Raw genomic sequence first — 12,529 nt, 5'->3', positions numbered from 1 at the left:
TCACAGGTTCTGGCAGCACTGCAGCTTGTTGGGCTTCTGTCCGTCGGTGGTGGGCGGCACGCTGATATCCACCACGTTGTTGCCGGGCGATTCGTCATGGGCTGCACGGTCTGCGATCTGCTTCTGTGACACGATGCGGTAGATCTCTGCCAGAGGGGGGTGTGGGGTGAGTGCACAGCGTGCCCCTGCCCTCGGAGGCCTCGGCCTTGCAGGCTCTACCTGAACATCACCATGTCACCACTTCTGCAAGTGCCCGCCATGCCAGAGCCCCTGGCAAAGGCCCCACCGTGCCCTGCAACCCCCCATCATGCTGGGGAAGCCCTGGCAGGGGCTGAGCTCCTGGAGCTTCCCGCCCACTAGCTCAACGCTGGCTGTGAACTCAGCAAGGGCAGGCCCCGCTCTGGCGATGTGCCCTCTGTTTCAGTTCTCCTAGCTCCACAATCAGAAACTCTCCTCCTTCAGGAGCAAACTCCAGAAGGTCTAGCAGCTCTGGGCCCGAGACCTGCCTTCCCCCTGATGCAGACTGTTCTGGGGGGGGGGGGGCGCGTGGCGTCACAGCAAGGTCCACTTACAGGAGCTGGGGGCCGAATGCCAGCAGGGGCAGGATCTAGCCCGACCCCATGATCACGCTACATCTGTCCCTGTTCCTAAACCCCCCTTCAGCAGGCCTGCTGGGGTTACCATGGCCCCAGAGAGGCCCTATAACCACCTGTAAGGATGTTCTTGAAAGCTTCCTCTACATTGGTGGAATCCAAGGCTGAGGTCTCAATGAAGGACAAGTTGTTCTTCTCTGGAACAGAAAGACATTGCCAGGTAAGCAGGAGGGTTTCCCTGTACCCTCTCAGAGAACCTGTCTGCCTGCTCACCGGGCTGGAGTCAAAGGGTTGGGACCGGGATGCCCACTCCTCAAGGGGCCAGAGTTGGTGCTGTGACCTTGGTACAGTCACAAAAGATGAGAGGGAATTGGGGGGTGGGGCTACCTGTCTTCCAGATGCTTCTCTGACACCTCAGTTGGTCCACTCTCAGGAATGCGGGCCCTGGGGTCACAGCCTGGGTCTGGCAATCCCCTGCCCGCTTCCTCCAGCCCAGCACTGCTCACCTGCAAAGGCTCGGGCCTCGTCGGTGGGCACAGCCCGCAGGTGGCGCAGGTCGCTCTTGTTGCCCACCAGCATGATGACGATGTTGCTGTCAGCGTGGTCCCGCAGCTCCTTCAGCCAGCGTTCCACGTTCTCATACGTCAGGTGCTTGGCGATGTCATATACCAGCAGTGCGCCCACAGCGCCGCGGTAGTACCTGTGGACACAGGCGGGCAAGAGCCACATCAGCACGCACGGGGCCTTCTGGGTTCTGTGGCAGAGCCGCTCCCCAATCCATTCCCAGGCCCATCCTGGTGCTGAGGGAGCAGGGTGTGTCCTGATGTCTGGACGCTGCTCCCCAGGTTGAGCTCAGCTCTACAGGGGGCTAAAAAGGGAGGGGAACTGAGGGGACAGCGGGGCTGGGAGTAGGCAGAGTGGAGTGACCCACGTCAGGCCTGGGGTGACAGTCCTTGCCGTGAAACCAGCACTCACGGGGACCAAAGTGCCTCAGGGAGGACTCGGGGCTCAAAGGGGCCATGGTCCATGCCCACACTGGTCACAGCGTGGCCAACAGCACCTGAGGGTCACACACCAGCAGCTCACTCCAGGCTCCCTGCAGAGGTGCCCAAGAGAACAGCCGTGCTCCCCCCCTGGGAGTGCGCGCCCACTTCCCCTGCTGAGCTCCTACTTATCCTCTGGACCCACCAGCCTCACGCCCCCAGCCCCCGCGGCCCACTCACGCAGAGGTGATGGCGCGGTAGCGCTCCTGGCCTGCGGTGTCCCAGATCTGTGCTTTGATGGTCTTGCCGTCCACCTGGATGCTGCGGGTGGCGAACTCCACGCCAATGGTGCTCTTGCTCTCCAGGTTGAACTCGTTGCGGGTGAAGCGGGACAGCAGGTTGCTCTTCCCCACGCCCGAGTCCCCGATGAGCACCACTTTGGGGGCAGGAAGGGGTATCGGTGAGGATCCATAGGCCAGAGTGGGGCAGAACCCCGAAGCAAGACCCCACGTCTGCCCATGGAATCTTCCAGCCGCCTCTCAAGCACTGTGCAAACGTGAGTACCGCAGGCAGGTGGCGTGAAGCTGCCTGAGGCCCCACGCTGCCGCAGAGGAGGATGGAAAGAACCGCTGTGCTGCACCACCGTCCCGCCGGCCTCTGGGCCTTCAGAGCAGGGCTTTGCAGCTGGGGCACGGGGCACAGGACCCAGCAGGCCGGCCCCCTGTTCACCTGGTTCTCAGGCATTGGGCAACCTTGGGCAGGTCACTTCACCTTGCTGGGCTGCCTGTTCCACGTGAGTGAAGAAGACATTAAGGAGGAGCCGCATCCGGGGCAGATGAGGGCCCAGCCTGCACTCAGCGCACCTTAGCATGGGTTCCCGTTTCTACTGCTCCACCCTCTTACTCACAAGGGTCTATCTCCAGTGCTCACCCCCTGCCCCCCAGCTGCTCCCCGGAACGCTGTCGTAAGCAAACCCGCTTCAGTCCCAGCAGTCTGCCACCTAGTAAAGAACAGGAATGGGAGGCCTCCCTGGTGGCGCAGGCAGTTGAGCGCCGCACTGTGAAGCTGTCCGCGGCCTCTGCAGTGCAGGCTCGATCCTTGTTGGCTGGCGAGAATCCCACACGGCGAAGCAGACCTCTCCTGTCTCACTCACTGCTCCCCTCAGCAGTGTATTTCGTCAGTCTGCCTGTTCTGTTCCCCGCTCTGTCTCTGGTGAGTCCTCTCACCCTCCCATGCATCTGGCCTGCACCCCAGCTCTTGTAGAAATAAATAAATCTTTAAAAAAAAAAAAAAAGAACAGGAATGTGCTCTCTGGATGAGAGCAGGAAGGGACTACGCCTGCCACCCCCTCCCCCATCGCCAGCACCCCCAGGGCCAGATCAAGACAAGGGCCCCCCCAGAGGAGAGCAGGTGGGTCCTTCCCTTTATCCAGTTTCCTGCCCCGCCCCCCTCACTGGAGCCCTGGCTCTAGGGGCCCAGACTCTGGGGTAAGAGGATGTGAGATGGTTCAGGAGGGGCCTGGGCTCAGGCAGGCTGTCCCCAGACCCAGGACACATGGAGACATGTCTGTGAATGTGCACGTGGGTGTGTACATGTGGGTGTGCGCGCGGCACAGATGAAATAACACACAGCCACCTGACCAGATGCCTCAGCAGGACACCACATGCGCCAGCAGTAGGCGTGCCCAGGCTCCTGGCGCCTGAGTGGGCCTGCCTGGAGCCTGCAGCCCTGGTCACCCATGGCCCCGATGAAGTTTCTCCTTGTGAAGAGGGAAGGCAGGGAGGGGGTGGGTGCGCGCCACCCTTCCTGCCACTTCTTACCACCTGTGCTGCTCCGGGCCCAGCCCAGGCTGCAGCCATCTCTCCCTGGGTGGCTGTGCCAGCTTCCTCCCTGGTGTCCCTGAGTTACCCTCCTCCCCATCCAACAGGCTGTTCCCCTCCTGGCAGCCAGAGGGCACCTGTGAGCACCTGAGTCAGGTCCTACCCCTCCTCTGCTCCCCTCCTCTGCCCCCCTCCTCCCGGGCTCCCACATCCCTCAGGAAAAAGCCAAGTCCTCCCTGAGGCCGGTAAGGCCCAGCTCAACCTGCCCGGTCACCTCCCTTGCCTCGCCTTCTCCCCCTCTCCTCTTGGCAGGCCGCCTCCGTGGGACTTGAAGTTGCAGGGACATGCGCAGGCTCACTCTCATCTCCTGCCGGTGCTTCCTCCAGGGGCACTTGATCAAGGTCTGCCCTGTTACCCCCTTAAGCCCCACTCCCTCAACGCTTCCCACCCCCTCCCTGCCTTCCCTCTAGAGTGCTCACCAACCCTTCACACTCACCACCCTTCGCTTATTTGTTTTCTGCCAGGCTGCCTTGAGGGTGGCATCTCAGACATGCTGTTCCCTGACCTGGCATGTCCCTAGCACAAAACACCCATCAAGATCAAGACCTGTTGGGCCTACCCAGTGGCGCAGCGGGTTGAGCACAGCGCTGTGAAGTTGTCCGCAGCCTTTGCAGCGCGGGTTCGATTCCCGGCTGGCCAGGGAGAGTCCCACATGGCGCAGCAGACCTCTCCTGTCTCCCCACTGCTCCCCCAGCAGTGTATTTCAGTCAGTCTGCCTGGTCTGTTCCCTGCTCTGTCTCTGGTGAATCCTCTCACCCTCCTGCGCCTCTGGCCTGTACCCCAGCTCTTGTATAAATAAATAAAATCTGTTGACAAACAAAGCCAAAGCAACTGGCAAGGCCGCCCAGGCCCAGCTGTCCCCACACCAGCAGCAGGTGAGGAGGGCGTCGACAAGCAGCCCCCACCTCCCAGCACCACCTCTGGCCTGGCTGTTTTAGAACCAAGAGTGATAAGAAGATCTGGTAAGCGTGTGCTGGGAACACTTGAACACACATGACTTCACAAGGCTTGACTCTACCCATGTTACAGATGAGGAAACTGAGGCCCAGACAAGAGAAACGTGAGCCCAAGGCACCAGGTGAGTGGGACAGAGCAGAAGAGGGCTCTGAGGCCTGGCGTGTCTGCAGGCTGGCTCCCACCTCCCAACCACGCTCACCAAGCAGTGACTCCCTGGGCCGCCTGGCTGGGAGGTGGCTCCGGCAGACTTGAGCTGGGTCCCACGCTGAGCCCAGGGGTCTTGGTTCAGCCTCCTCCTCTCCCACTACCTGGGACATCCTAACCCCTAGGGAGGCTGGCGAACTCCTGTTCACCCTTCAAACTTCAGTTCAGGCCTCTCCTCTCCCTCTAGACGACCACTGGCCTGGCCCCCCAGGTTCATGATAACAGGCCGAGTGTCCTCTCGTGCCTAACCTAAGACTGCCAAGGTAACTTTGGAGCAAGGTGCAGAGAGGAAGACGGACATGGGCCTGCAGCCCAGGGCAAAGGACTTCCAGCCGTGTCGGCAGGGCCACTAGTCAGCTCCTGGGCCACGGGGACTGACTGTGGGGCCCACAACCACAGCACCCCTTTCCACGGCAGCCCCAGGCTGGAGTGATTTGCTTACAATTCGCACAAGCTCAGGAACCGAAGAGGAAATAAAGAGGATCGCCTTCCGGCCCTGCCCTGTTCCTGCTACCCCTTTCTTTCCTTCCCAGCCTCGTCTCAGCTGCAAGGCTCAGGGGCCCTTAGCCCCACTGGTTCCAGGCTCTGCCCTGGTCTAGCTAACACTCTCCTCAGCCCTCTGCTGGGCCCAGCCATGAAGTCTCTGCTGAGTAAGTTCTCAGGATCACCCCAGGGACAAATGCTCACATTACCACCTCCATTGTTCAGCTGGGGACAAAGCCCAGAGTCCCTAGTTCCAAATCCCTAGCCCAAGGTCACCGAGTAGTAACAACAGAGACCAGAGCAGGGCGAAGGCCACCAGCCACTGTCCAAATGACTGTCGGGAAGGCCGGGCTGTCCGAGCAGGTTCGGGCACATGGTGCCCGATGCAGAGGTAAGCGGCAGGGTAGCAGCTAGGCTGGCCAGGGCGGGCTGGGAATGAGAACGGCTTTGTGGACGGCACAAGTGACCTGTTGTCTTGGGGAAATAAAGGGCCCTTGAGGACATGGGCCCCAGCATTTCCACAGAAGTTGGTGCCACCACTGCCCGGGAAATGGCTGCCCAGGACATGCTACTTGGCTGGCAGAACAGGCAAGCCTAGTTGGCAAAAACAAAGAGCTGGCACCTCTTAAAAGTCTTGGGTTCTCTGATCTACAGCGTGACTGTGTGGTGGCCCTGGAGTCCACACTCTGACACTCACATGGACTAAGTGACCGTTCGGGGACCGTTCGGGGGGTCTGGCTCCCTTCCCTCAGGAAGCCAGCTCTGGCCAGCCCTGGGGGACCAGCCCTGGGGGACAAGCTTGCTAGACCTATTCCCTAGGGACCAGAGGGCAGAGAGGGGCCCAAAGCCAGGTGAGAGGCGGGACCCCAAGCACAAAGGAGGAAATTGGTGTGATGGGTCCTGGACCAGGCCCGGGGGGCGGAGGGGCCTGTCCAGGCTAGAATGAATGGAAGCTGCCCCAGGAGCAGCCAGCAGAGGGGCCTGTACCCTGGGCTGCTGTTCCCTGGGAGCCAGGAACCACTGTCTCCTCACCCCCATTCCCAGACATACTCCTAAATGGGGCAGGGGTAGCACAGGCCGGGGAACAGGGCCCTCTGCCACTGCGCAGTTTCCCACATGAAACAAGTTCTAGAGGGCCAGGCAAATGGCCCTCCATAAGGCCCATGACCCTTGGGGACACAGCTGCAGTCACTGTGGAACCCACAGTCCGGTCATTATCAGGGGAAAGGTCCGGTGCCCCCAGGAATCGATGGGCAGGTTGGTAAACAGACATGACTGATAAGATGAAGTGTTAGCAGGATAAATGTAAGACTCTATAATTAGGAGCAGATAAACAGCCTCCCTCCCGGGGGAGGGGAGCGTGTGCAAGGAGGGAAATAAACAGCACTGGGGAAAACACCAGGGGGATCTGCTGGCCTTGGCTATAGAGGCTGGGGGAGCCAAGTGTGATGCCAAAAAAAACAAAGCAGTGGTGGGAAGACTGGACAGCAGGCCCCAGGGTCCCAAGTGAAAGGTGTGGCCTCTCTGTGCCCAGGGCAGGTCCAGGGGACAGTGACCAGAGTCTGGGGGAGGCTGGGCCCGGGGATTGGGGAAGGGAAGGACCACGTGTGAAGGACCCCCCACCAGGTGGCAGAACCAGGGTTGGGTGTTGCATGGTGAGAAAAGTTGGCATAGTCGTGCCTTGGTCACCTCTGTGATGCCAGGCTGACCCTCTGCAGGCCACAGGGTCTCCAGCACAGGGTGTGGCGCAGTCAAGATACTGTTACCCATGGTATTTATAGTAAGTAACATGCTTGCGTGTCTGCTGGCTTCCTTCCTTCCTTCCTTCCCAGGTAGGTTTCTGTTTCCTAGTTAAGTGGATTTAAAAACAAGTATTAAAAACAAGGGGCCAGGGGGCCTCCCTGGTGGCGCAGCGGTTGAGCACTGGGCTGAGAAGCTGCCCGCAGCCTTTGCAGCGCCGGTTCGATCCCCGGCTGCCGGCGAGGGTCCCACATGGCGCACAGACCTCTCCTGCCGCGCTCGCTGCTCCCCTCAGCAGTGTATTTTGTCAGTCTGCCTGTTCTGTTCCCCGCTCTGGCTCTGGTGAATTCTCTCACCCTCCCGCACTTCTGACTGTACCCAGTGCTTGTATAAATAATAATAATATTTAAATATAAATATTATATAATATAATATAAAATATAATATAATATAAAATAATATATTATATAATATAATAATATAAATAAATAAATCTTTTCTTAAAAAATAAGGGGGAGGGAAGACGTCCACAGGTGTGTAAGCTGAGACCTGGGATCACCAAGTTCAAGACATGCTGACCTTGTGGGTTAGACTTTCACTACCAATCAGCTTGAGGTCAGCAGATTACCTGATTAACCCAGAAAAAGGGGTTTGTGGGGGAGGGTAGTGGGGTAACCAATAATCCCCCAATGCCAGTTGCTGCAGAAGCCTGCTCGATGCTTCCAGAAAGCAGACTCTGGAGATGAATCCTAGGAAGCTCACAGCTGCTCCATTGCTCCTGACCCAGTAACTGTACTTCTGGGAATAACTTCAAGGAAATAACCCAAAGGGCAACAATATGACTTGTGTAAACCCTGGAGCTGAGTTATTTATAACATCAAATGGTTGAAAATAACAAACGGGGAATGACCACAGAAACTCGGAGGTGGAGGATGGGGCGGGGGCACATCCCTGCCCTGGCAGCGCTGCCCAGGAACAGCGGGCACCACAGGCTGAGTAAGACAGGCACCAGCGGCAACAGGAATGGAGGCCAGTCCACCTGTCAGCAGCTTCCGAAGCTTCCTCTGCCTTTACGGTGAGACCCCAAGGCCCAGCTGGCACCAAGACCGTGGGCCTGATGCCCATCGACCACACAGCCTCACCTGGCAGCAACATACCAGCCTACATGCAGCTCCCAAAGCCCACAGTGCTGAGCAACAAACCCTGGCCTTTGCATGGGCCCTCCCTCTGCCTGGAAGCCTTTCGCCACGAGGATATGCCAGGTAGGGGGTACTCCATAGGTCCCTAGGTCCCTGGTCCCAAGCTGCTGGATGATACATGCCAGGCAAGGACAGCTCCAGACACTGAACACACTCCCAGGGATTGCTGGCTTCCCCAATGAAGGGATGAAGCCAAAGCCTGAAATGGGAGGGAGACCCTCACACAGCTGGCAACAGGGCAAACATGTCCCATGTGGGCTCAGGGGTTAGCTCTCAAGGGCAGCCACTGTCAGCCAAGAGGCCGGCATGGACAGCAAAGAACCTGGACAAAGCCCAGCTTGGCACGGAAGGCACTGTAAGCCAGCGAACCCTTAACTGTCCCAGAACTCCCTCCGCCTGGAGGGAGTGTTTCCAGCTTAAGGGTCAGGATTAGGAGCCTCCCCGGTGGCCCCAGGCATGCAATGGCTGCCTGGCTGCCTAGCCCTTCCCTGATGCTGTTCCTCCAGCAGGCTGCAGAGGCCCAGGCCCGCCAGGGCACGTGTAGGGAAGGTGGTCTGACAAGCAAGCCCTGGCCTCAAGCTCCCCCAGATACACTCCTTAAGCCCCCTGGCCTGGGTGCAAACACGGCTCCAACACTTAGTAACTGTGTCCCTGCCTCTCTGGGCCTTAGTTTCCAGGTCTATGAAGACACGACGGGTAATACCGACCCAACAAGGACTGGCGAGGCCGCAGCGAGCTCGCGCGTGCTGTGCTCAGGAACGCGCAGATACCCCAACAATGCTGCTAGTAACCCCCAGCCTGAGCCCAGCATACTCAGTGCCCCGCCCCCAGGTGCCCCTCCCCTGCCCCAACTTCTGCTCTGCACGCCAATCCACGGTCCCCCATTACGCGCTTCCCCTCCACTCCCCCAACTTTTGCAGCACACGCCGATCCCGGGTTCCCCCCGCCCCCCACGACCCCTGCACGACTCCGCCCCAGACGCGCGGCCACCAATCAGCCACGGCCCCGCCCACCTCGTAAAGCACTGTCCCCATTCGCCCAGCCCACACCTCGGCCACGCCCACCAGGCCCTAGCCCCGCCCCTAACGGCCTCGCCCCCACACCAACGGAGCGTTCCACGCAATCCGGCCCGCCAAATACAAGGGGCCCCGCCCCCCGAGGCCCCGCCCCTAACGGCCTCTCCCACCGCTCAGGCCCCGCCTTCCCTCGGCCCCCGCCCCGCCCCGACTCGTCCCGGGCCTCTAGCTCCGTCCGGGCCGCCCGCGCCTCACGGCCGCACGCTCCGGCCTGGGGCCGACGGAGCCCGGCCTGCCCCAGCCTTCCCGGCCGCCTGGCGCTCCGGGGCCCAAGCCCGGCCTCCCGCTGGGCCCAGCGGCCGGGCCGGGGCCTCGGCCACACTGCGGGGCGCCTCGTAGCTGCGCCCCCGCCCGCCCACGCCCACAGGCCTCACCTTTGAATAGGTAGTCGTACTCGTCGTCCCGGGTCCCCATTGTCCTGGCGCTTCCGGCGGGATCGGCGACTCCGCAGCCCCACCACAAACACCCGACGGGGGCGGAGCCGGCGCCGCGCAGAGCGGCGGCCAGAGGACCAATCAACGGCGGGTGGCGTAGAGACCGGCACTCAGAGGAGCCAATCAAAGGCGGAAGCTGAGGCCCCGGGGTGGGCGCCTCCTGGGATCCACCCTCCTGGCCCTCGAGCTCCTGGAGAAAGGCGGAAGGAATGCGGACCTTTCTGATGTGACAGACGAGCCAGCCAATCAGAGGCGGACTCAGGAAGACGAAGCGACAGACTGGCGGAATGAAAGGGATTGATGGCGCGAGTAGCCAATGAGAGGCGGGATTCAAACTCTAGCCGACGATCGGAGGACCTGTCCGGGAAGAGACTTAGGACTACGTCCAGGTGATGCTACGCTGTTCAACGTCCTGATGATGTCATAGGTCAACGCGCGCTGCTTGCCCATCCACCCTTACGTGACTTTTGTGGGGTTGGGGGGCGGCGGGGCGGGTAGAGCGGCCTCCGGCCGGGCCTCTCTGCCCAGAGATTACCTGTCTCTCGGTTGTGGCTTCTGAACTTGCCCCGTGACTCCCTCGGGCACCCCTTGGCCTCAGTTTCCCGCCCCGTGTGACAGGAAAGCAGCTCGGCCATGGCTCCTGTAGAGGCTAGCCAGAGCATTCATTCCCCACGTGCATAATAAATCCACCGCCCGCCTTCTGACATTCAGTCTGTGTTTAACAAATATTTGTACATCCCCAGCCAGCATAACGGCCTGGCCGAAGCCCTGGGCCTCCGTCTCTCTCCAACAAAATCTCCCCTGTCTGTTCGCAGCGCTCACCTATTGGATTTATAACTTATTGTGTTTCTTTCTTGACCTCTTCGTCTGTGTAGCTTCTGTCCCCCATCAACAGACCATCTGTCCCAAGAGAACAGGGACCATGTCTTATCACAGTCACTGCGGTGCTCCCAGTGCTCAATAAATATTTGATGAGTAATGTAAGCTTAGAGCTCATGTGCTAGTTATGATAATTATTATCGCCTCCTGGACCTCATCCCTGGGATAGCCATCAGGCATCCCAGACTCAGATTTCGCCTCTTCCCCACATCCACTCTTTCGCTGTCTCCACCCCCTCCCCCATAATCAACGTGCAGATCTTGACTCTTGTCCTTTACTCCCTTGCCCTCTTTGAGTGTTCTCATCCTGTCCCTCCTCCCTTTCAAGTTGCTGCCATTTCTCACCCCCTCTACTACAGCCATCCCAGTCCTGGTCCCCATCGATACGCCCTGTAGCTGCTGCTCCCAAATTTCCCTTCTCTGCTCTCACTCCCACCCCTCCTCTCAGTCTGTTCTCCCACAGCAAAGGAGTCTTTTAAAACGTAAGTCAGATCATCTCACTCCTGTTTAGACCTTTATCAGTTACTGGACACGTGCGGTGTCCCAGGTGACACTGTAGGTGCTGGGGGGATTCAGCAGGCAGCAAGTGAACAACGACAGACACAAGATAATTTCAGAGTGGGAAGCGTGTAGTGAGGGTGCCATGTGCACAACTGAGGCTAGGTAATGGAGGAGTTACTTAAGGGAACCAGGGAAGGCATCCTGGAAGAGGTGGCATTAGCACTGAGTCTGTGGGAGTCTGAGGACGTGGTGGGAAGAACATTTTAGACCAACAAAACAGTGAGTGACGGAGAGAGCACAGTGGGTCAGAACAGCTGGGAAGCTGTGAATATATTGTAAAATTTTCTGCCTCCCTACCTTCCCTGGTCTAGCACGCAAGAGGGCAAAGCCAACTGCATAGATGAAGCCTAAATAGGCTCCCTTCCTGTAGCCTTTGCTGGAATCTGCTACCTGGAGATAAAGCCAGTCTTCTCCCACACACTGATGACGAAGGAGCCAGATGAAGAAGATTTAATAATGGCCACCCAGCCTTTGCATCTTTACAGGGCATTGGAAAGGAACAGATTAAATCCTTCATTTTCTTCCTCCAGCATCAGGGTATCTTTAGGTCTGGACAGCTTAGAACTGGAAGCCCTCCTGTGAAGATTACATTCTTAATGTCAGTGACTCACTGTCCTACCTGTATAGACTAAATTCAAACTTGTGTTTATTGGAACAGCTCTCAGAGTAAAATCTGCTGGACTGCTCCCCAGATTCAAATTCTCATCTTGGTTATCTAATAAACTCTTTTTGTCATTGAGCCTTTATTTCCAGTTCACAAAACTATGGTGGTTACAGAGTGGGCTCCTAAAGAGACAGCCTGGGTAAAGGAAATGGCCAGCTGGTAGGATGAGTTGTTCTAGGCCTGTTCAAAAGTTGAACTAAGCCATGGATTAGAGACCCCTGTCCAAGCAATTCAGCCACCACACCGACCATGATGGGTAAAAAGCAATAGATCCTGACCAGTGATCAGGTCACAGTTTCCTTGAGGGAGAAAGCTGAGCCCACTGAGCAGTTGAATGTAACCCATCTGTGCATGCCCCACCCAGCCCAGAACAAACTGTGAGGCTGCACCCCCCTCCTGCCCCCTAGACCTCCCCTTGCAAGGTCTCCTAACCCCCTCAGGAGAGCCAGGTCCCACTCTCCTTTCCCAAACCAGCTCCCTCGTGCACAAGTCTCTAATAAAGCCTTGTCTGGTTAAACTGCAACTGGAGCTTGTTGGTGAATTCTTTCCCTAGAGGGCAAAGGACCCACTTTGTTGGGGTGAGGCCTATAACACAAGGAACCAGAGATGAGATTGACAAAAAGGTGAGGCTGGAAGCAAGGCCAGGGAGGATACTCTGCCACTATTGACTAGAAGCCCAGCATACTCCAACTGTCACCTCCCACCTCACCCCACCGCCCAGCGTGGTTCATGGTATAATAGTATTGGAGATGAGGCTAACTTATATAGTGTGCTCATTTTGAGCCACACACTGTGCCAAGCGTTTTTGCAAAAGGCTGCGTGAAATCCTCACAGAACAGGAAGGAGGGTGGGGGTGGGCTGGTCGAGCAGCAAACCC

General features: G+C 58.4%; 1 protein-coding gene across 1 annotated transcript; it reads right to left on the bottom strand.

Moving 5' to 3' along the window:
• RAB11B (RAB11B, member RAS oncogene family) lies at window positions 1–9,529 on the bottom strand (the record flags this gene model as incomplete). The annotated part of the gene is made up of 5 exons (XM_084250432.1): window positions 1–146; window positions 710–790; window positions 1,100–1,293; window positions 1,817–2,012; window positions 9,490–9,529. The coding sequence occupies 5 exons, from the start codon at window positions 9,527–9,529 to the stop codon at window positions 1–3; spliced, it is 657 nt and encodes a 218-aa protein (XP_084106558.1).
• Window positions 9,530–12,529: the final 3,000 nt, after the last annotated feature.

The sequence above is a fragment of the Talpa europaea genome (assembly GCF_964194135.1).
Source record: "Talpa europaea genome assembly, chromosome: 12".
NCBI classification, from domain to species: domain Eukaryota; kingdom Metazoa; phylum Chordata; class Mammalia; order Eulipotyphla; family Talpidae; genus Talpa; species Talpa europaea.
This window is presented reverse-complemented; position numbering and strand designations above follow the sequence as displayed.